Source organism: Diadema antillarum, unplaced genomic scaffold, assembly GCF_040938485.1.
Source record: "Diadema antillarum isolate AM-2024a unplaced genomic scaffold, OU_Dant_1.0 scf00000143, whole genome shotgun sequence".
NCBI classification, from domain to species: domain Eukaryota; kingdom Metazoa; phylum Echinodermata; class Echinoidea; order Diadematoida; family Diadematidae; genus Diadema; species Diadema antillarum.
Genome location: NW_027271032.1, coordinates 148,597 through 173,801, shown reverse-complemented (window position 1 = coordinate 173,801; position 25,205 = coordinate 148,597). Strand labels below are relative to the sequence as shown.

Genomic DNA, 25,205 nt, shown 5'->3' with positions numbered 1-25,205 from the left:
TTTCTCATGCGCATCACGGTGCCATGTGAGGCGTATAGCACTCGCAAGGAACGTCGAGCTTATACAACACGTCGTGGGTAAACATGCAAATGTCTCGTATCTATGCAAGTGGTACCTGTTGTGACGCAATATAATCACTCTATAGGTCGTGGCCAATATTTAGTACATCAAATGGTAAGAGTAGAGCCCAGCTTTATGAAGAGTTATAATGGTTTTAATATAATTCTCTCTCCCTCTCTCTTCTTTCTTTCTTTCTTGCTTTCTTTCTTTCTTCTCCTAACCTTAAGACTAAAAGCGCCATGAGCATCTTTGATGGACTGTTGCGCTATAAAAGTATACACTATTATTATTATTATTATTATTATTGATTATAATAGTTTATTTCTATGGCAACTCTATGGCTGCCTGTGTAGTAAGAAAATTTATAATCTTACAGTTGTATATCTTTTGATAAAACGGGGCCCAGGTTTTATGAGGGCAAGCTCATAACAACATTACCTTCTTTTCAGATGTATGTAAGGCATGATTTCATTATTGCTCCCACTGCAAAATTTCACATGGAGAGCCATTAATGATTTTGAAGTACCATCAATCCATTTCTATCGTGAAAATGTTCAGCTTTTGAGGAGCAACTCAGACGGGACGATAAAGAACTCTTCGGCCCTCTAACAGCCACATAATATACGCGACACCTGCCGGCCAAGCGATTTCACTTTTTCAGTTTGCACAATCGTGACAATCCTGCCCTGTTTGTTCCGTTCCTTCTTCCTTTCTTTCTTTCTTTCTTTTTCCTTTCTCAATCTTTTTTCACTTCCCTCTCCTCTCTGTCTGTCTTTTTTCCACTCAGTTATTTCTTTGCCTTCCAAAATATGGTACTCTATATCCACGTTACCTCTTTAATCTACCTTCCCCATAGTATAGCGACAGACCAAATTAAATATCACAAAATATAATCATATCATGTTCGTTTTGAAAATAATATATTATTACTTAACAATAGTGTAAATAACATGGTATCACTTTCTTATCGTACAATAGTATAAGGATATTTCATATTTTCATTCACCATACTCAGTCAAAACATTCTAATTGTTAAAATTAGAATGTAATTTCAAAGCCATTTCCATCTATCAAAATTCAAAACATAAATTTTGCAGCATCGCCATTTGAATTGTAACGTGCATCCATGTACTGCAAAAACATCGCGGGTGTAGTCTTTCCTGTTTTATTTCAGTGAAAGAGTAGCTTCTCCGACGAAAAATTGAGACTGCAAACTCAAATAAAAACTGGTCTCCGTTAATAGACAATAAATGCTGGTTATAAAGGGATAAAGAACGAGTCTATAGTCTAACGCGAACCTCACAAGTTGCTTTCACATTTGTTAAATTTCACAATATGTCTGCACCAATGGTTGGAAGACATGATTTCATGTGAGGAGGAGACGATGACATTATTCCATTGCTCATATTCATTATCGTCAAATTAGGTTCGAATTCAGCTTTACATTTTCTTAAATCTGACACCACACTGGTGTTAAGAACGTTATAACATTACGAAGGAGATGAGCCTGTTTCATCAAGAGTTACGATTGATCTTACGCTTGATTTAAAGCACAGATTTGATAGCAGATTGATCGTAACTTTTTTGAATTGCATCAATCGTAAGATCAATCTTTATTAAACAGGCTCTGTACACGTATTTTACGCATAGATTCCAAGCTGCGTTATTACAGATGAAAACATACTCTGTATATATGTATATGATATCATATTAACATGTATCTAACGATGTGACTGTTATTATTATAGATGTCACATATTTTGTCTTGCGTGTACATATTGTGTAATGAGTACAGTGTTAGTACGGCCGACTCATTTAATTTAGTTTCGCGTATACAGGAAGACTCCGTCAATATTCAGAAGAGAAAATAAGTGATCTAACCAAAAAGGTCCTATGATTGTACAAATACAACTCGTACACCATCATTGATACTACGATTTTTGTATATAGAACGATACGATGTCTAATAATATGTTATCTATCACCACAAATCAATTACGTTCTGATTGGATAATGTCAACCAGGTTTTTTGTTTTAAAGTATGCAAGTGGTAGTCCTGAAATTGAAATGCAGTAAATTTATATAAATGCTTACTGTACTTGAAGTGTATCTAATGTCCTTTCAACATCGTGCTTCACATGTTACATTGAGTAAGGCGGTGTTGTATTGAAAATGCATTGTTACCGTGTCGATCTACCCTGTACAGATTTGCAAAAGTGTAGCACTGTCAAAGGAAATATTATTCGAAATTGTTCTATTGTGACGATTCTGTCTATCGTATAAGCGGTTAGCGAGACTGAAGTGTTAAAGAGCCTTTTTGCTGTTGTACAGAAATATCCTCACGTTACATGATTAAAATAAAAAAAAAAACTGCACATGTATCAAATTAATACTACCCGCATTCACCAATATTTTCCTTATTTTATGCAACAGCTGCGAGTTATTTCTTGAATAATACAAAAAGCATTGAATAAACATTAACAAGTAGTTCCTTTCATTAGACTGCAGTTCCACTATATTATATGCAGTACTGGAAAATTAACCGAAGCGACAGGGTCTCCAGCAACTAATACACAAGAAAACAAAGATGACTAATTCATAAAGCTTGATAATCGACATTTTTATCTTACTCCGAAGTTTACATGCTTTCTAAACGAAGGAGCTTTAGCCAAAAACATTACAAACATTGACAAAATAATGCACTTGACATTTGGTACATTTTGTTGCTCTCCGACTATAGCAAAAGTATATGCCTGGTGATTGCTAAATCATCTGATAAGAGCATGTAAATCCATTCTACGTCAAAAACTGAAGTCATCGCTAGTATATGGTCACATAATCATTACGTCATCATCAACGTAAGAAAAACACATCGAAAGTGATTTATAATGTTTTCATATGAAATACCCCGGTGAGATAAAACAAGAAGAAGAAGAAGAACAACAACAACACGCTAAATGGGATGTGCTGTTCACGTGCACATCAACATTACTCGATAACAATACTAATGACATGATGATAATGTATACATTATGATACTCAACGGCTCAGACAGTCACACTCTGTCAGAACTTAATCCCTGCTTCAGTGCAGTCGGTGTTCTTCCATCGTAGTCTTACGGATTATACTGTCAATGAATATTCATGCATTCGAAATTCATTTACCCAGTTGAACTTTTAAACTTAAATAATTATCTTCCCATTTTATGAGATACGTAAAAAGTTGTTGAATGAATACGCTACATATCCATGAATATAACTGTGAACAGTGACGAAGTTGCATGTACTTTTCGTAGATCCGTCCTTAAGAGATTACTCCTCGAAGAGAAGTAATGTTTGCAACGTTCTGCTGCCTTTTGGGGGTCGAGCGTCGGAGCATTGAATGGGGGGGGGGGGGGTTGATGACATAACTAAGAGGAGAATATAACAACATTCACAGGACAACACTTTTTTTTCACGCTTCTGACGTATCGCTACCCTCGGTTCCACTTCCTGTCGATGAGGCGGGATCTGGCTTGGAATCCGCAGCATTCGACACTGGCAGGGAGGTTGTCGGTGCATCATTATCACTTCCTGTCGCGACTTCAGTCATAGTGTTTGGCTGCTCGACCTGCTCGTGACTGACGGGGCCATCAGCTGGAAGCTCCACACTTGGCACGCTTGGCTCAGCAGAGGCTGCTGCAACGGCTTGAGAGTGAACAGAAAATGACATACCAGACGACGAGGATGCAGCTTCCTTTGTTGGAGACAGATGTGGAGGATAGGCAGGTTTCGTCGGCGGCGCTACCGCCTTGGGAGATGGTTCGGCCGCTTGCTGCTGCACCGATACGGACGCCCCAGCTGAGTTCACTTGAGCAGGATTCGTCACAGTCACTTGGGCGTCGCTAGGGGATCCAGTGGCACCGGACCCATTGGCTCTCACCTCGTCCACAGATATGACATACTCGTATGACGGCGGAAGTTCACTGGGACTGAACGGTGGCGGTTCGGAAGAAAACGGTGGCGGATACGCCATACCCTGAGGAGTGAAACTGTCCGGATCGTCTCCGAGTGAAAGCGCGTTGTTGAAGTGGGCGTCGAAGTGCGCCTCGGGGGTGTTGTTGCGATTGTTGCTCCTATTCGTGGTCGTCCCATTACGACGTCGGTGATGACGACCCGAGCGTCGATTCTGCTTGCTGTTCTGTGCCTCGGTGAGGACGTATTTTATGCAGCAGCAGAGAATCATGAAACCAAGGATCGACCCCAGGATGATCCCAGCTATCTCAGCACCGTCGAATTCGCCTGTAAGACATTGTCGACAGCATTAATCAAGAAACTGATCTCGCAGTTGATAGTTGTTTTATGACATCAATCCACTCATGATTGTATGTAAACCATCACCAATTACAATTATACCATTCCAGAAAAAGGAAGAAAACCTGTAGTCCTGCACATCTTAATATCGGAACTCGGGATGAGGACATACATGTATGATACTAATGATACTACGGGACTCATAAAACCAGAGAAGGCGAAAGCAGGTCCCCATCCCCACTCTTCCTCGTACCCCCCCCCCCCCCCCCCCACACACACACACATATAAAATTACACAGAATCACATACATATACACTGAATATACATTGGATATAGCAGAATGAAAGTATTCCATGGACTAGTGAAGAATCTTTACCCAAATTCTTCCCTTTAACGAATTCGGAAATGATTTTGTCATTTCTGTATATGAAATGAATAAGAAAATTGTGAGAGCATGACATTATCACCTTGCTGATTTGAATAGTCGTAACAACTGGTCAAGAAGTGTTTTCCGAAAAATTGTAACATTTCAGAATGTCATAACTGCCATATTTCTTATCCGATTTTGATCATCTTTACACTGTTCTGCAGGGAATTTTCACCCTTTCTTATGAAATTGATAACACTTTTGCGTGGATTTCAACGTTAAGCTCTGTGATCTTACCTCGCTCGTCGCAGTACACTCCTGCGTCCTCGCTGTGATCGCAGTTGTGCGCTCCCCAGTCAAGACTGAGACAGTTTTCTAATCGAGTCTCCGATCCGTAACACAGTACCTCGTCCTTCCAGATCCGCCCCGAGCCCTGAGCGTAGTAACTTCTGTAATACGCCTTTGGTTGTGCGTTCGTATAGCCTAACTGGCGGCAGACGACCTACAGGGTAAAGGAGTTAAGCTGCAGATCAACTTGAATTTCTTCATTTAAAAAAAATAGAAAAAACGCGATTATGTCAGATGTAGTTATCAAATCATTACACCGATCGACAAACGTAATGTCCACTTTTGTGAAGAAAAGGAACATTTGCAATGAAGCATATTCGTAAAACGTCATTTGTGCTTGTATGCCTTTTTTTTTTCTAACTTTAGTAACAGTCAAACCTTAAAAGATTTCAGTTGGCTATGTATTCATTTCGAAATATGACTGTTATCCACTGATACCAACAACACAAATGGAAATACCAAATGGAACGTTGCTTGTACACGGCTATTTTCTTTCAGTAAACTGCACTCACTTCATTTCGTTGATATTTTGGCAATTTTCTGTTCAAATTAATGAATTCCTTGCGTCGAGCTGTGTTTTTGTTGAAATTGATTGACAAAATGCCCTACATCGACGTCAACAAACGTCGGTTAATCAGTGTTTTAGTAGTAGCCATAACAAACCATGGGCAAATATACTCGGGCTGGATTCTAGCCAACGATCTCGCGATCACTGGACAGACGTCGCATCTGCTGAACCACAGAGCTCAAGTCTGCCCGACATCCAGTGCTGGTTCTAATCCTTATAGCATGCAGCTCTGGTACAGCGTGTTTATTCAAATTAATTAATAATTTGGCAAGTTTAGTTTTGACAGGTATGTCATTCATCGACCTACCTTGGCGTCATAATAGTCCCATCCGTCGTCACACACCGTGCCCCATTCACCGTTGTGGTAAATCTCCACTGTACCCCGATTTTGGCTCGACGAGCCGAAAAGACGGACGGCCCCGTCTTCTTCGCCTGTAAGTGACCCAAGACAAGAAGGCAACATTATCAACAACAGCATAATTATCAACCCTCTAAGTCACATGAAACATCATGTCTGTGGTTCCACACAAAATGTATCATATTTTATCTTTATTGATTTTCATTACTCATTGTAAGCGTTTCATGATGGTAGCGAAATGTCTCTTCCATGTGAGCATTTCTCTTCTTGGTATGTAGATGTTTATTTACGTTTCAGAAATCTATAATAATAATTAAAAAAAAATAATAATGATAATAACAATAATAATAATAATAATAATAATAATAATAATAATAATGATAATAATAACAAGGGGAAGAAGAAGAACAATGATAATAATAATAATGATAATAATAAGAATAATAATAAGGTCTTATTTATCCAGGGTAGCCTCTTCAGTGTTGCCACTGCTCTACCAGAGGGCCCTGCCATTAGTATTACCCTATAGCGTTGCCAAGTACCCATTTATATACCTGGGTCGAGAGGGACGTGGTGGGTAAAACATCTTGTCCAAGGACGTTAGCACTGGGTGGGATTCGAACTCGGGTCCTCCGATCGGGAGTAGGGAGTCTTATCCACTATGCCACAGTCAATCTATCATTTGCTGAATTCGTAACTGATTCTCGAATTGGTGACAAATCTTTAAATATTGAAGTTTTTTCTTTAATTAAAACGACATTTCTTTGTTGTTGTATATCTGCTACAAGGGATACTACATCAAGGTATCAATGTATCTCTAACAATTTGGACAGATTTAGCTCATTTAATCACTTCCATCTCTATTCTCTCAGAAGAGAGAATTCTTGGCGTGACCGACAAAAGTTGTGCCAAAGACCCTCAATACCTTGGTTGCATCGCACCCCTGCCTTGCTGTTGCCCGTACACCCGCTGGTGTTTCCCCATCCCGAGTGCTGACAGGTCTCGATGCTCCCCTCGTCGCCGGTGCACTGCACTTCGTTCAGCCAGAACTTCCCGTCGCTGGTATCTCCGTAGTATGATCGTATGGTGATACCGTCCGCGGGTTTACCAGCGAGCTGATCGCACACCACCTCGCCATTCTCCATGCTCCAGTCGTCGTCACAAACATAGCCCCACGTGCCCTCGTGCAGGACTTGGACATGGCCCTCGAAGCGGTTCGGTCCTTCAACGAGACGTACAGTCGCTGTAGAACGTGGATAGTGTTTTTTCAAGAGAAAAAGAATATATGATTATACTGTCCTTGTACAAACTAGGTGACCCTTAATACCCTATAAATGCTTCCTTAATTGTCTTTCAGGTAAAAAGACAATGACAATAGATATAGAGAATTATTATATTATGCCAATTATCTATTGATGAGTTTATTTTGTATATCATTGGTGGCAGGAAAAAAAAATCCTCCGAAATTGACATGTCATCAGGAAGTCAGATACCATTGAAGACACACAGAACATGCCATAGTTCTTGAGTTGATCTTAATTGTTAAGATCGACTTCAATTCTTTTAGAGACACCTCCACCGCATAAACGTCATAATCTATATATAGAGCACGGGTCGTGATAACCATACAACTGTACTAGGGACTTCGGACGGTGTGCACAACGCCAGGCTACAACGCTATGGGGTTTTCTCATATGCCACTTGACATTCAGCACACAATAGGCCACTCTTAAAAAAAGACCAGCTACGGAGCTCCCGTGTCTCATTCAACACATCCACGGAATGAGACCCTCTGGAATATATAGGCATAAAAGGCAATTATTAGGCACAATGGTGAGCAAGATACACCACACACTGAAGATAAAACAGTGCCAACAATCAAGTATGCACTCCGTTCAGAAAATATCAAAAATTCATTGTCACATTAGAGAGCATGTTTAATTTTGTATTATAATCAATATTCACAGCAATTCCGTTATTTTGTATCTCCAAAATTATATCTGTCACTTCAAAGGTGAGTATATTGACGGTATTGATTACATTGTATGATTAAGGATGCAAAACTGTCTTTAGCATTACTTTACCATCTTTACAGCATTACCTTTTTGGAGGGGGTGGGCGAAGTGACACCTCGATTTTACTATTCCCTGCACACCTTTGTTGTTGTTGTTGTTGTTGTTGAATATGAGGCGCGTCATTCTCATATGAATATTAGCGCCTACTAATATCAATATTTTGCATAAAATTGATTTCTCAGAAAATAACTAAATATTTCACAATTATTTTTATGCGCGGTTTCTGTCTGGTGTCATACGGTTAGGATAGATAAGTCCTGGTGCATGCTGGTGTCAAATTCTGGTCAGCCCGGCTCGTTACATTGAGCAGGCTTCTCAGTCGCGCACACTGACCTAGACCCCTCATGTATATGTATAGCCTCATGACAAGGCCCTCTCGCAGTATGATGGCTACAAAGGGTCGCTCATTAATACCATACAGCGAGAGTGTCTTGGCAAAAGGCTAGTTTATGTAATGTCCTGACGTGATTCGGCACATTGTCATGTCATGCAACAAGACAACATAACCTATTTCTGTTGGAAATCTCACAGACTGGAATACAATCTGAGTGATGAGACGGCTTATAGAAAAGGAAACCCCCATTTTAATAATCAATGATGAAAACGAAGAAAAACGAAGCAAAAAACAAAACAAAACAAAACAAAACAAAAATAAGAAACAAAACAAAACCTGTATGATAAACAAAACAAAACAGGTTACCTGATGAGCACTCCACTGACGCGTCATCTCTATGGGAACAGCTGTGTTGGCCCCACCCCATTTGTGGACAATCCTGTATCCTTTCTTCATCCCCCGTGCACTGCACCCTGTCCATCCAGATTACATTACCTCCTGACCCGAAATACGCCCGGCCCAGGGCCCGGAGCGCCCCGGTGTAGCCGAGCTGCCGACAAACCACGTCCGCGTCGACGATGTCCCAAGACGTGTCGCAAATCGTCCCCCACGCTTCGGCGTACCTGACCTCGACGCGCCCCTTATGAACACTTCCGTCAAAGGTATTGATCAATCTAACCTCGTCTGTAGGAAGAGATCAAATTTTATATTAACCCTGTCAAGCTAACTGCTTAAAAATGGCATTGACATTGTATACAAGCAGGTTGTCTTTGGTAGTGAATGACTCCTACCTAACATCCGTCTTGAAAACCAACATCATAACTACCCCCTGCATCGAACCCGACTTCCCGGAAAGGGGGGGGGGGGGGGGGGGAGGGGTTGTATTTGACGGTATCTTTATATGAGGTGGGTAACACTTTTTGTTTCGATTTGTTTTTGATGTAGGAAAAAAGGATGGACTTATTAAGGGAAAACACACACAGTGTTCATGTAGGCCCTACACCGCAGAGATGTATGTGTGTGTGTGTGTGTGTGTGTGTGTGTGTCTGTGTCTGTGTCTGTGTAATGGTGTGCGTAGATTATCAACCATAGTGAGATCATAAAATGTTTTATATCACCCTTTAATGTTGACCTGTGTTAGTGTATAGGATGATTGTAATTTGGAAAGCTAACCTGCAATAGACAGGTGATCAGTTTCCCTTATAATCAGTGTCTCATTTTCCTTTGCCCTTTTTTCGTATAATCTACAGACATGTGATGTCTGATTTGATTTGATGTAATGTGCTGTGTGTAGATTGAATGTAGTTTGATATGAGAGTTTATGTTTAGGAAGAGAAGATTGTGAGAAAATATTTTTTGAATCAAACTGATTATTTTTGCTGTGTAAAATGTGTTGGTTTGAGTTGTATAACAACATCTTTATTAATAAGTATAAATGACCGGTATTCACAATTAACATAAACTCAATTTATTTTTTAATAATCATTGAGAATAATGATATGAGATATTGTATTTGTAATATTTTTTTTTGTTTTGTATTATAGGTCGACCTCATTGTGCAATGGTTAAGATGAATAAGATTGACCTTTTGTCGTTCTATGCATTTTTTTTTTCATTGCTACGCTGTATTTTGTGAGTATTTTTAATGTATTCATGGCCCTTTGTTAACAATGTCTGTAATTCAGCCTCCGGGCTGCGATAGATATCGATGAATAAAACACCTTTTCAATTCAAATTTTCAATAAAAAAATGTCTGCACGAGAACGAAGGAAGAATGGATCGTTTGTTAGCAGTTTTATAAAACAGTACATAAGAATGGGAAAGAGAGAGAGGCGAAAGCAGATGGAGAAAGTAAGAGAGACAGACAGACAGACAGATAGAGGAGAGAAAAATAAAGTAGAAAAATGTTAAAGGGATGGTACAGTATTGGTGGAGATGAGAATTGGGCTTTTAACTTTTTGCGAGATACCAAGAAAACACTTTTGATATAGTACAGAGCATACCATTTTAAGAGGAATTCAAAGTTTATTTGATGAAAATCGGGTTTGGAATGACTGAAACATCCAAAAACAAAGTAAAACAAAGAGATCGAAATAAAGTGTGGATTCCACACTTAATTAGAATCGCTAATTTTAAATATTTCAGCCATTTCAAAACCAATTTTCATGAAATAAACACTGAATTCCTCATAGAATTACATGCTCTTTCATATTTTATAAGAGGTTTCTCATTATCTCACCAAAAAAAAAAAAAAAAATAATATTAGGTCTCAACCAAACTGTACAATCCCTTTAACTTATGTGTACTGCATCTGTCAAACTAATGTTTTGATCTAAAATTGTGACAGAATGTCCATTATGAGCAAAGAATCCTGGATTTCAACACATGCAAGAGTTGGAAATCTACAAGTTTTTCATCCCTTCCTCCTCATTCCGCTTCGTCTTATAAAACATTCTGACATCTTACCTTCTTGAAACTTGGTAGTCGTGAGCTGTGAGTGTTACAGTACTTGCCAATCAATGTTATGAAATGCTATCATTGCCTGCTACCGCGAGGCCGCGATGTGTATGGTTAATGGTTAAACAGCGAGGTCTCTCATATCTCTGTTCTCTGGTTAATATTCGACAATAGTGGATGTGTCGTCTGCAAGTACAGCATGTTTTTGAGCGGGTTAGGTTAAGATGATTGTGTGCCATTATCTTTCACGTGAAATTGGTATTTGAATATTGCCCCTTTGTGCCCGTAGAATATTTCATTACCACAGGATCAAGTTTATGATTGCAAGATCCCACTGACTATGACGTGACTGTAATCGCCTAGCTATTTACCTGCGATTGATGTTTGACTAGCAAGTCCACTGCTGTTGAATATTTCAAAGAATATTTTGCGGAACAATATATAGGATTGTTTGGTGGGTTTTTCCAACCCTTCGCACGTTCCATAGCTCCTTCACTCTAAAAACACAAATGTTAAATTAGCATTTAAAAGGGCTGAGGAGTGACAACATTTTCAAAGTGTTGGTTTTCCTGCTAGATTCAACATTTAAAAGGTTATTTTAAAAGTTGGATGCAACGCTTCAAAAAATGCTGTCACTCCTCGACCCTTTTAAATGTTGATTCAACATTTGCGTTTTTAGAGTGTTGTAGTTGAGGCCAGATTGCGAGGCTATATAAAAGTCGTTCTGGGCATTATTTGCACAATCATTTACAACATTTATGGACATAAAACTGTACATGCGCCAATGAAGAAAAAAAAAGTCACATGTGACGTTTCATTATTCGTCTCCACTTTTCATCTAAGGGTTTTTGTTTTAGTTTCTTATAAAGTTCTGACAAGTTTATGTCAAAAGAAAATAGTAAAGCTGTTGCATATCTTTACCTACACTAGATGGCAGAATGGTTCTCAAAGACCCCTCCCCCCCCCAAAAAAAAAAAAAAACCAACAACAAGAACAATGAACAAATAAGTGTCACAGGTACTCTTGTGAAACATTGCCGCAATTGAGTCTAACATCTAAAATAGCAATTATTACAGTAATACATGAAACAGAACACAAGTCTCATAGCTCCAAACCACAGTCATCCTAGATTCCATAAACTTTATAAATGATTGACACTTTTAATAGGCAAGGGACATTTTAACACAGATATGACCACTTCTATGGAAGAAAATGATAAAGGTTTACCTAAATGCAATCTCAATGGACCTCTAGGCTGAAAAGCATGAAACATAATCATAATAGAAACAGGTACATGAGTTACCTCTTTCATGATGCCGGGGAATAACATAGATGGATCTAACCTTTAACATTTTGTGCAAGTTTATAGCAAATCGAAGGAATGAAAAGTCAACTTTTCATAAGATATGAAATCGCCTGGAATTCTCTTTCGATTTTTGCTATTATCATTGCCCTCCTGTGACATCACAAATTACCGTCGTTTTATCAAGCAATGATGGCACATAGATTTTACCAAAACTTTCAAAACATCAAACTTTTGACTGGAATGTCCTTTTCAAAACTCCCATTCAACTGTCTTGGTTTTTTGGGTGTTTTTTTTTTTGATGTAGTAGCCAAGTTTTCCATATTTTTAGAACGGTATATACATATATATATATATATATATACCTACAAATTTTGCAATATGATATTGAACACATAATGAACGGAACACGATTTCGATGGAAATGACAAAGATATATTAAGAGTTTAACTCTGGTCTACAACCTCAAACAATCGTTGAAAATGACAACTATTCTTAACCAAATGCATGCGTGAGTTTAGACAGAGAGAGGAAAGATCAGTTTCCAAAATATTATTGTTACACATATCCTTGATCACCTATTCTTTTCAATCTTCGGTCTTTTCTAATCTAATCTAATTTAATAGAATGAAGTCAAATCTTAGAAAGTGAAGAAATATCAATTCATTTGAAACTTGATCACCGTCATATCACCTTCTATTCACCTTCATATCAGCCCAAGCAATTCAATATATGTATACATGATTTCAATATCAAAACTCTTTTAATGCCAACGCAGATATCATTGACTTATTTTCATAAATCCTTTAACCAATATTTGCCATACTTAATACAATCTTATTGCAATGTACGGTAGTACTATCATAAGATTCAAGGGATTTATGATATTTAATAACTTTGGCGCTAAAATAGACAGGAGGGATGTGATGTGTTTAGCCAAATAAACAAGTTACATGCGAAGTCCAACAAAGATGGCCAAGCCAAAATGTTAACTTACCGGATGCATTTGTTCTTGTTATCGAAGACAGGGAAAGAAGGACAACACAGAAATCTAAAATATGATGATGGAAGTTGAATTGCAAGTTTCGAAGATTCCCCATGATTAGAAAAGATGACGGTGGTCGTGTGATCGGTGATCGATGTCGATGACGATGACGAATGAAATGAATGGCACGCTTGAATTTCCGATCTTTATTGGCAATGTCACATTACTCTGTTGTATAAGAACCCACCCAGTTCCCTTATCCAAGTTATCGCTGCTAATAGTGGTCCAGAGATAACCACACGAAGCACAAATTCCAAATTTCACCTAGACTCTGCTCGGGGTGACAACGTAAAAACGAAATGAATCACTCGCTTGCATGGATTTGCAAATACCACACTTGATAAAATAAGCGCTGTCCTTTTTAGACTACTTCATTCGAACGTTTCTGGAGTTTAATGGTTTTGATTTCAAACGTTGTATAACGGTGTATCGGATGTGCTGTGCACAAAAACACGTTCTCGAGGAGAAAGAGAACGCTAATAACACGAATGTACAGTGCATTTCTTATGAGGTCACTAGCCTCATTGTAATTAATGTGATGCTTAGAGATTCATATTCGTCCTTATATCATATTTCCCCCTTCCATGAATTACTTATATACGCTTAATTAGTATGTCAGCGTTGAAATTGATTTTTCTACAGCTATAGACAATGTGAACAATATGTTTTGAATGGGCGATAAATTTTGTTCAGTGCAGAACACTCAAGAAGTCTAATACAAATGAAGCTACCGAGATATAATTATGCAAAGAAGGATTTTACCTTTAAGGCGTGCAAGGATTACGTCAGTGGACCACTCTGTGACAGTCTGTGCATCTCACTGAGTCCAAAGTACACCTATAGATTACGACGACAAGTCGATATTTACTGAACTTGAAGATCTCAATGATTTATCCTCGTAAGTCCAAGGGGAAATTAGGAACTGTCCAAAGTTTACTATTCTCTTAACTATCTAATGATATAGTTATCTGGGACTATTGTTGTATACAGTTTAATACATACATTGATAAATACAAAAGTATGTGCATCTTGTATGTTATCAAGGTGAGGATGCTTTAGCATGCCCTAAAGACTATTTAATGTCTTTTCATTTTCTGCGATCAAAAAGAAATGAACATGTTTATCTTTTAGTGCCTTCGAGTTCTTGAGGTCACATTACGTATTATTGTGTGTCTGTAGTTTATTCATATCAAATGAGAAATTCCAGTGGGATATTTTACTATGTAAACGTATAATAATGACGTATACATCGTGATAAAACTTTTAGGCATGCGTCACCGCTCTTCCGTACATTATACGTGAATAATGAACAAACAAAGAATTTGAAATGATTAACTGTCAGTGTTGGGGGTGCTATGGGTTGGAATAAAGTAAACTCTAAGGCCCGTATTCTACTGTAGACCAAGGTTTAAACCCATTTTAGACTCACCTATGGTTTAGCTAGACCCGAGGTTTAATTTTGTATTCTGCTAGCGAGGTCTAGTTAAACCCAAGTCTATTTCGGGTTTAAATTAAACCCGAAATAGTCTTGGGTCAAGCCACCATGGTGCCCTCTATGGAAGAAGAAATTCTCCCTCTCTGAGTACTTTTCTCTCCACAAATCCACTTAAATTTATTATTGGCAGTGTATCAGCCACATGAGCGTGACTTTCTTGGATTTTGAATAGTTTTTACGGGTATTTATGTCGAATAAGGGCATGCTGTATTTTTGCTTGCGACGACTCGTGAAGCACTGTGATTATACTGTACAGTTTGTGTACGTGTGCGACGCACATCACAGGATACATGGTAAGCGTCTCTACAAGCGTAGCGCTATCATATTTTTGGCTAGCTAGCTTTGAATACTCAGTACCAGCAGATCCATCGCGCCGCGCCGGCCGGCGGCACGGTTGCTGTGTGCGCTGGATGGGACATGGCTTTTTATGTCGATTGAATCGTGAATTCGGAATGGACTGGCAATTGATCAAACCAGGACTTTGAGGTAGGAAATTGAATAAAAGCTTTTCTCTTAAGATTGTCAGTTAATAAAAATGGAAACCATTCTAAAATTTAGAAATAGATCTAGATCTACTATCAACCCTGTCTCGATATTAGAAGTACCGGTAACGTTAGATTTTACCTACCGTACCACACTAACCTAACTTTTAATAGATCTAACGGTAGTCCTAACGTTACAATAATGTACTCTAGCTATTCGAATAGGTTCTACTAACGTTAGTAGGACCCTACTCCTACTAACTAGTCCTAACGTTAGTCCTACGGTCGATCTAGGTTCTCGATCTAACAGTTAGAAACTATGCCAAATCGACCTCGGGCTCTACCCTCTAGTCCTACATTGAGTTCTTGGTCTAGTCTTCAGGTTATTTTCATCGTAAAGCTTATCTAGACTAACGTATTAGTACAGGTAGTACTAGGTAGTAGTGTTGCTACCATTTAGATCTCGAGTCTCTTCTAAGTGTACAATTTGCTACAAGTACTATAGATCTAGTATGTAGTAGTAGGCGTATCTCGTGTGTACTCGCGTGTGGCCGGCAAGCTAGCTGCTGTATCCAGCCAGCCACTCGTTTTGTGCCATTGGCATTGATCCGTGTGCTGGTACCCTTTACCAGTCATCGTTAGACTCGATTTAAACTCGAAATAAACCTCCTCCAGGGTAGGTTTAATTTAAACCCAATTTAGACCACAGCTGGACTTAGTAGAATACAAATTAAACCTGGGTTTAAACCTGGGTCTAAACTGGGGGTTTAAACTCAGGTTTAAACCCCAAAAACCCACTTTAGACCCAGGCGTGGGTTTAAACTCGGGTCTAAGTTTTTAGCAGAATACGGGCCTAAGCTTCCAGATAAACCCACGAACAGTTTGAAAAAAAAAAGAGTCTGACATAGCAGGATGTTTTGTTGTGTTTGAGTTTGTTTCGCTCGTTTCAATAGAAGTTGTTTTTATCCACACAACGGAACATCCAAAGTTGCTGCATATCACAATCATGAAGGTTCAGACTTTCTGAGTTCGTATTGGCGACGTGACCGAGACAGATTAATTGCTGACAAAGCAAAAAGCCAAAAACAAAATTTTTTCAAGGAGCTTAATTGCATGCATTTTGGTCATATTATTATAATAGAACAAGTGAGGAATATTTCGTCGCAGGTGACGTCACAATTGAACTAAATAATGACTCATACGAAATACATGATAAACAAAATATGCCTTTAATTACATATATATATATATATATATGAATTTATGTATATATATATATATATATACATATGTATATATAGAGAGATGTGTGTGTGTGTGTGTGTGTGTAAAATGATGTAGCTTATGCATTTGTATCATTGCGTGCGTGTGTGTTTTGCTCATTCAATCATTCATTTATTAACCTACTTATGTCTTCTTAGTTTTCAACTGCGTTGCCTGAAAACATTTGATTAATCTTTTTTTTTTTCATTTATCAGAGTAAATTTGTGCGAATCTCGAGCTGAGAGGACACATTTTAACCCTGAAGACCAACGCTTCTGGTGGTGGATTTGGGCTGGGAAAAAAACTTGGGTTAATAATGCCTTTGGCGCGTGCGCAAGATGATTCAGCGAAGGAGTAAAGGTGGCAGTTAAGGGATGATTACATTAAGTGAACGATGGGTAAACATAATTAGTGTACATGTAGAGAACTGAAATCTCCGTATAACGCCAGTAAGAAAGAAAGATGGATAGCTCCTTATACAGGTTACGTCCACCACCATAAGCCCAGTTGTAGGGCTAATATATATATATATGTATATAATATATATATATATATATATATATATGAGATACCATATGCAAATATTTCTCCATGCTGTTTTCATGAAAAGTTCATAGTGTTGCGCTGATGCTTTGCTGCGACTTGTGACATTTCGTTTGTTATTGTTTTTATTTCTAAAGCGTTCGTTCGGCTTATGATTTCGATACGCTATTGCAATGTGAATAATCTTGCTGTTACAAGGGAGTTGCTTTTTCTTGATGACAAAAGTGGTTCTGGCCCGGAGCCCTTGGTCGATCGTTTAATGCTCCTGGAGAGGATCAGTATTGATCTCGATCGCTTCAAAGTGAGGATTGAAAGGAGAAAGGCTTCCTTACGTAACTCGTGCGCGGTCTCAACAATAGAACTAAGAAGATGTTTTAGAATTGTATGTCTATATGTGCGTGTAACGCGTATACCCCCATACGGCAGCCTCCAAGGGGCTTTAGATGTATTGAGCTCGTGTTCAAGCTACACCATGACGCAAATATTATTCATAAAATACTGAACGAGAAACACGAAGGGGTGAGTAGATTTTTAAAACTAGTGTGTTTCCTCCTCGTTTCCGAATCCATTATGAGGCTGCTTCCTGTGTATTTCTTGAGGTAGCAAACTTTACGGCAGTGATATGAGAACATAGTCTTTGCCTGTATATTCTCCATTGCTAACAACATTCGTTAAGTAGTGCGCAAACTTGAAAGGGAGTGTAAACAGTGTGGCCATACATACATGCTAATCCCCTTCTGCGCAATTTTTGTTCTTACTCTTCTTCCATCTTTTTTTATATCTCCTTGGCAGCCTTATGATGTAGGGAAGAATTTCGTCGCAAGATGTCTTACATGTAAAGAAGATATTACATTAACCAGCCTGCATGGATTATTTACTGTTTATCCGTTGGTTCAAGTCCTAGATTTCTTCCCTTGTGCATAAACACAAAATGAATGTATCACACAACTTGCACCACTAAATATAGTTATCAAAGGGGAATTATACCCGAATACCATGGGATGGATTGATCGAATGTATAGCAATATAAGGAGAACATGACATCAGCGAAGTTTGACGAAATCGTTGAAAATCCATGATTTTTAAGTTTCAGCGCAGTCATTAGTGGATGAGAAGACTCCTATACTTTGTGACGTCACGAATGCACGTACATGTATATAAAGCCAATGTGAAGATAGTTATTATGTAATTAAATTTCATAAATGAAAAGTACACATTTCTTCAATTAACTTATTATTGACATATCATTTCAACGATGATATCATTTCCCCTGCTGTCTGAAACAGGTAAGTCAATTAAGTGCTCTTTCATTATTCTAGAAAAGTGAAAATATGTCGAGTTTTCTTTAAAATATTTTCTGTATACGATGCCCATGCACGACGTCACAAAGTATCGCAGTCTTCTCACCCAAAGATGGTTGTACCAAAACTTTGGAAATACATAATGTTGTACGGATTGTCTGATTTTTGTCAAACGTTGCTGATGTGGTCTACTAATATTTGGAATTCCCTTAATTTGCATTTTATATGTATTCGGATTTCATTCTCATGTAACTTGATTGCTGTATCTCGTCTAATTACAGGGTGTAATGATTAATGACCACTGGATAACATGATGGCTCTTACGTCTTCTGCGCTCGGTGACACCATGGGGTGTGGCTGGTCTATGAGAGGGTTGTTGGTGGTGACACTTGCTCTATCTCAGGTCCGCTGTTCGCTGGGGAAAGGTAAGGCAGAGAGTGTTTGTAGAGGATCATTCAATAAATAATATGGAAAGGTTAATTGTAGTTAGCAAAACATAATACATCTTCTTTACAAGTACAGTGTATAAGAATTTGACCTATTATACCCGGTTACATCAGTTTGTTATTCCGAAGGTTCTTTAGTCGGAAGGTTCGTTATTCCGAAGGTTCATTATTCCGAAGATTCGTTATTCCGACGGCTCTTAATCCGAAAATGAAATAAGATTTGTTATTCCGAAGGTTCATTAATCCGAAAATGAAATAAGATTCGTTATTCCGAAGGTTCGTTAATCCGAAAATGAAACAAAACTCGTTATTCCGACAGTTCGTTACGGACCCTATTTCATTTTCGGATCAACGAACCTTCGGAATAACGAACCCTATTTCATTTTCGGATTAATGAACCTTGGGAATAACGAACCCTATTTCATTTTCGGATAAAAGAGCCTTCGGAACAGCGAACCCTATTTCATTTTCGGATTAACGAACCTTCGGAATAACGAACAGCACTCGTTATACCCACTCTGATTCCTCGGGTTTGTCTGTTTGATTGTCTGATTCAACTGATTCTAAACAGAGCGTTCTGTGTATGAATCCCTCGTATAGATGGTGCGTTCATTCCTGGAAAAATATCTTGCCCACTATGTTGCTCCTGATGAACAACATAGTAATTATATATAGCTACATCAAATAGCTGAGCTGTCACTGCCGGGGTAAATAACGAGGGTGTCGAAGCAACACAGAGGAATGACGTCATTGCAATCATCATTGCTGTTATCATTTTCCTAATACATTGTAATGATAATGATATTAATAATGGTGACAATATGAATAATATCAATCATGATTAACGGCATTTGGGTTTTGTGTATATTCAAGTTGTTTCACTTTTGCATGAAGATATATGACAGCTAACCTGACTTTGGCAATGTTTCTTTGTCTTCGTGAGCTCGTGAACTTTTTTGTTTTTATTCTGTTGTTGTTGTTGTTGTTGTTTACTTGTGTGTTAAAACATTTTCAGGGCGATTTGCAAAGTCATACTCAATATTCAGAATGATCTGTGCCCCACATAAACAGCGGTACGTAGACCTAATGGAGGTACCAAGCAATGGAATGCATAACCGTAAGCGGTGGTAAGGTACTTTTTAACTTCAACTGCATTTCTTTGTTTTTCTTCATATTCCGCAGACATTCGACTTGTACATTATCACGGAAGCCACAACTACGGCCGACTTGAGGTTTACCATAACGGTTCCTGGGGTACGGTGTGTGATAGAGGCTTCACAGTCTTCGATGCAGAGGTATATTGACATTTTCAGATAGTGACAGTATCAAATCGTCTAGATTATCGGGAATTAGGCCATAGCAGGTTTCTTGCGTGAACATGAAACGGTTTATACTCCTCTTACTTACTGTCGATCGAAATCTGCAAACCCCTGACCAGAAGAAGTCCAACCTGAGCACGAAAACTCCGGTGATGCTCGTTATTCCGAAGGTTCGTTATTCCGAAACACACACATTCTTTTTTTCCTCGAGGTTCGATAATCCGAAAAAAAAAGTTCGTTTAGCCGAACATAATACATTGGCGTTATTTCGAAGTTTCGTATTTAAATTCCGAAAACGAAAAGAAGCTCTTTATCGTAAGAGGTTTGTTAATCCGAAAATTATTTTAAGACGGCGCGTACTAACGAACTTTCGGAATGTCAAACGTTGTTTCAGTTTCGGATTAGCGGACCTTTGGAATAACGAACCTATTTCATTTTCGCATAACGACCCTTTCGAATAACGAATCAGTTATTACTAATATCATAATTCGTATTGTCATCATAATGATTGTGATGAATGGTTATCATAATCATAATCAATGCTATGAATAGACTTGGGTGGCAAAATGTCGACAGTAGAATCACCTATCAGTATTGTATTTCTGTTTTCAAGATACTTAATGACTTTACACCGTATTACCTGAGTGATCTTGCCACAAAACGTCCTATATATATTATGTCACCCGTCATTCTACTCTAAATCCACTGTTCATTCCAAAGCCCAACACCGAATTTAAAAAACTATCATTTTCTTTCATAGCACCCAGTATTTATAACAAACTCCCAACCCATATTCGAACGGCAACAACATTCATCTCTTTTAAGACCCAAATACAATCAATCAACTTGTAAGTGCAGATTTAACGCAAATTCTGGTTTATTCATTCTTACAGTTTTGCGCACTAACTGTAGCCACAACTGTTATGTGGCACGTTGGTTACCCTGTCTTGTTATGTATAGCATATTGTTCTGTTATGAGCTTAGTCTAATTGTTTCTGTTTCGGTTTTTTTTTTTCCTGTTAAGTTGTTAATGTGTTTTGACTTGGTATATTTTAGTTTTGATGTAATTACTTTTTTTTTGTTTACACTTACGCAAATATGTTTCGATGTGTAATTGTATATTTATGTTAACAGGGCTCTTTTTAAAATCAGGCCTTTTGGCTCTGAAAATACTACCCTGTTTTTTAAAGAAGACTGAATAAATAAATAAATAAATAAGTGCTGCTACTCCTGTTGTTTTATTTGTTGTTGTCTAATATCCAGGTTGCCTGCCGGCAGCTTGCATTGGACTACACGGTCATTGACTACTACAGTGATGCATACTTCGGTCGAGGCACGGGTCCCATTTGGCTTGCCAACCTTGGCTGCAACGGCAGGGAAGATTCCTTTGCGAGCTGTCCCAATCCCGGCTTGGACACAAGTGGCTGTTCCCACTCTGACGACGTGGGTGTGTCCTGCGGAATGAGTAAGTGTCTTGTACAGTTATATACCCATCCTACACATCTTTGTTACAAAGGGCATAAACAAAGTGTGGCTCGAGATATTTTCCTCACCTCTTTTTTTTCTTTATGACAGCGTTATATATTAAACATTATCATTCTGATGTTAAACAAAAGCAGTTGATAGTGAGCATCACAAATACTTCCACGTTAACCCTGCTTCTGAATAATCATGATTTAGCCTACAATCGTCATGGTAGTTGTGGTTTAAGTCGCTTCTATTAAGGTCAGTGAAAGATGAAGGACAAGATGGCTCCTTAATCCTGGTGAGTTATCTCCAATTCCTATAGGCACCCAATGTTGGAAAAGGTCTACGTTCATTTATATTTGCCCTTCCAAAGCGTGGCAAAATACTTATACTTATAATTACATGCATTTACTGATGTCGTCCTACAGTATATATACAGTAGAAGAATATTCAAAGAGAGTTACCACCACTGGTTAAGACAATCAATTTGCCATAATATTGCGAGAGTGTCAAGTTCGTGTAATCTATCAGTTTTTCTGTATTATGATAGAAAATGGAGATCAACTAAGCGTCTTATCTGAGATACGTTTATACTTAGACTAAACGGTATATTTGCTTTTGTGTTCTGCAGCGAACGTGCGTAAGCCAGTGTCGTCTGGCAGTTCCTACTCATACATAGTCGTGCTGGCCATCATCGTCCTCCTGGGAATCTCGTGGATGGTGCACAAACGTCGTCAACGCCATCAGGAGGGAAACCGCTTCCACCGGTACAGGATGAACGACGAGCCGCCCGCAGGTGCGTCTAACAGCATCACCATGGTAGAGATGACGGACGGGGAGGGCGACCTTCAGGCAGTCTACCCGACTGCCGCAAAGCCATACCCTCCATGCCCTCGGCTGAGCCGCCTCGGAGACGAACGCATTTCGGACACGGCTTTCCGAAATGCCCATCGAGATCCGAAGGGGCAGCCGAATGGCATAAACGTACGAGAGCGCCAACCTGATCCAAGTGCTTCAATCCAGCCCACGCCAGCTCTGGCCAACCCATACCCGCCACAGCCAAGGAACGAGTTTTATCCAGTTGTGCCGCGCCCACGTCCAACAACGACGACGGCGGCGGCGGCGGCGGCGGGTTCGACGTTGGAGCCATGCGGTAGTTCAGAAGCATTACCATATTACCCAACCGCAGAGTCGCATCTACCGGGAGAGACATCGCTTACAGTAACCTTCTCCATCCCGGAACCTGGGGCAGCATCGTCCGATGGGTCAATGTCGGCTTCAGCGTTCGAAAGCACAGAGCTGCGATAGAACCCCAGTCTTTCCCTCTCTGAATATTATGTTTGTCAGATGGATGTACATTTGTATATTATAATGTTTATATCAAAATACAGAGTAGAGTCGACTTTTTGTTACCTCAAGTTGTGTCAGCAATGTTTCAATAAAGTCAGAGAAATCACTTTATCTAGGATTCTTGCTTTCACCCTGTTCATCTCACTCTCAGTCTCTACGGTCACCGCAAAGCCAGACTTTGGCTATAGGTAGCGATAAACATCTAAGTCCATGTTGTGCCTTACTCTTTAAAATGGTCTTGGTTAGTTACGATAGTTCAATCTTCATACCAATGGGTGAGGGTTTTGAAATGGGCAGTTATCTTAAATCACATAGTTTTACAACGAATCAATTGACAGAATCACAGTACCTTCACATAAAATAATAATCACACTGCAATATCACTACGTGTTTCAAATTGACTTGCAAAAGTTGGGCAAAAACAAACAAAACAAACAAACGGAATAAATAAAGGGTAAGTAAATGAATGGATTTTGAAGTTTTTAGTAGACAATGATAGTAATCACAAAATATGTACATTAAATGAGATGTTACCTCAATACAATGTATCTCCTGTTGAGCTGCACATGAAATCTCAATATTCGCTCAAGTTTTTCCTTCATGGAATAATAAAACATTTTGTCTCATTTGCATTCCCCGTGTACATATACATTTATACATACATACTGCACATACATGTTGGTGTACAAATGGGCTTGCTGAGATGTTATGCAACATCACATCCAACTTACATTAGTTACGTTAGTGCTGCAACCGTGCAGTATTATCCAGCGTTTCGTGAAATCACAAATACGATGATATACATGTGTACTAGCATCTCTTTCTTGCTCCCATTTTACATGTGATTTCAAGAACCTTCTGCCGTCAGTTTTTTTAGAAGAAAGTCTTAAATCATGGATTCCATTACACATTACAAGACTGCACCACTTGAAAATGAAATTCATCCCTTTTCTCTTATACACTCGACGCAGTTTTTCACACAAGAATATACGAGAAAAGTTTCGAGACACGAGTGTATCATTTTACTCGATATCAATTTATTCACATAGAAAAGGCTTTTAACAAAGGTAGACAGTAATAAAAAGTTCATTATTGATATTGGACACACGATTTGTACAATAATTTATAATATATGTACATCATGTCACCACAACTTGCAACAGCTATATACTTGTACGCTGAAATGTTGATAAAATTCCCTTCCTCGAATAACTAACAATTCATTTTGTTTTTATACTCATATTTCATGTATTATGTACCTCGTGCCGCGTGCTCGAACACTTTTTCTACTTAACTCAATACATGTATTGAAATTCTCAATCCAGGGATAAAATTCTTGGTCATAAGCCCCTTGATGTGAATTATATTTACAATATTGTGACATTTACAATATTGTGAAATTTACAATATTGTGAAACGACGTATTTCCAAACATACCTGAAAGATAGATGAACATAAAACATGGTATACGGAAAGAAGATAACAGCCTTGTCATAAACATTTCGATGACAGACCAGTAAGATGACATGTGGCTATTTTCATCTGCGTTCACGCCTACCAACAACATCACTTGGACCAGTCCAATCATGGCTATGAACGTGCAAATTAACCCGTTACACGTTCTTTTTTATTGCAACGGCCTCTTTAAATCGTGAAATTCTTTATGTGACTTCTACAACACTGAGTACTTTTGATGAGAGCTTACATTTCGTACACATTCATGTAAAGTTCTCCATGCGCATAATAATAGTCAATATCCGCTTACTTTGGCTTAAATTCTTTCAATGAGGTACGGGAGGCAGCGTTAAGTTAAACACAACCCCAACTGAACTACACTACAAAAAAACAAACAAACAACAAACAAACAAACAAACAACAAACAAACAAACAAACAAACAAACAAAACAAAACAAAGGAGAAGAAAACGTCCATGTGTTCCTCTGCACAATACCAGGCATTTCAACTATAAATGGGGGGGGGGGGGGGTGATGATATAATATAAACGCAACTATATACCCGCATATCGATATGTGTTTTGGTGAAAGTTTTTGGTTTTTTGTTTGCTTTCTGGTGAGATAGAAAGTATTGGAGAATTGTTACGAAAGTGAGCCTGATTTTATTTTTTTATTAGCCTCATCAATACAACAAAGATTATTTCCCTTGCTAGAGAGAAAAAAACCAATGAAAAATATCCCAGTCATTTGATGACTTACTACTAGCATATGTACGTACGTGTATGTATGTATGTGTGTATGTATGCATGTGTGTATGCGAGCGTGTACAGTATGTAGGTAGAGAAAGCACAGTCAATCAAAACGCATGTATAACTTG

At 38.6% G+C, this 25,205-nt stretch overlaps 1 protein-coding gene across 1 annotated transcript; it reads right to left on the bottom strand.

The window, feature by feature from the left end:
* Window positions 1–3,513: 3,513 nt before the first annotated feature.
* LOC139721401 (neurotrypsin-like) lies at window positions 3,514–15,821 on the bottom strand. The gene is made up of 6 exons (XM_071632717.1): window positions 15,815–15,821; window positions 8,770–9,087; window positions 6,911–7,237; window positions 5,944–6,062; window positions 5,018–5,222; window positions 3,514–4,340 (listed from the first exon to the last, which is right to left on the bottom strand). The coding sequence occupies exons 1-6, from the start codon at window positions 15,819–15,821 to the stop codon at window positions 3,514–3,516; spliced, it is 1,803 nt and encodes a 600-aa protein (XP_071488818.1).
* Between the last annotated feature and the right edge of the window lie 9,384 nt (window positions 15,822–25,205).

Coding starts and splice junctions, on each gene's coding strand:
- LOC139721401 (XM_071632717.1), bottom strand. Junction 6,063..6,910: donor ATGCAACCAAGGTATTGAGG/GTCTTTGGCACA, acceptor TTACAGGCGAAG/AAGACGGGGCCGTCCGTCTT. Junction 5,223..5,943: donor GGGACTATTATGACGCCAAG/GTAGGTCGATGA, acceptor TTTACCCTGTAG/GTCGTCTGCCGCCAGTTAGG.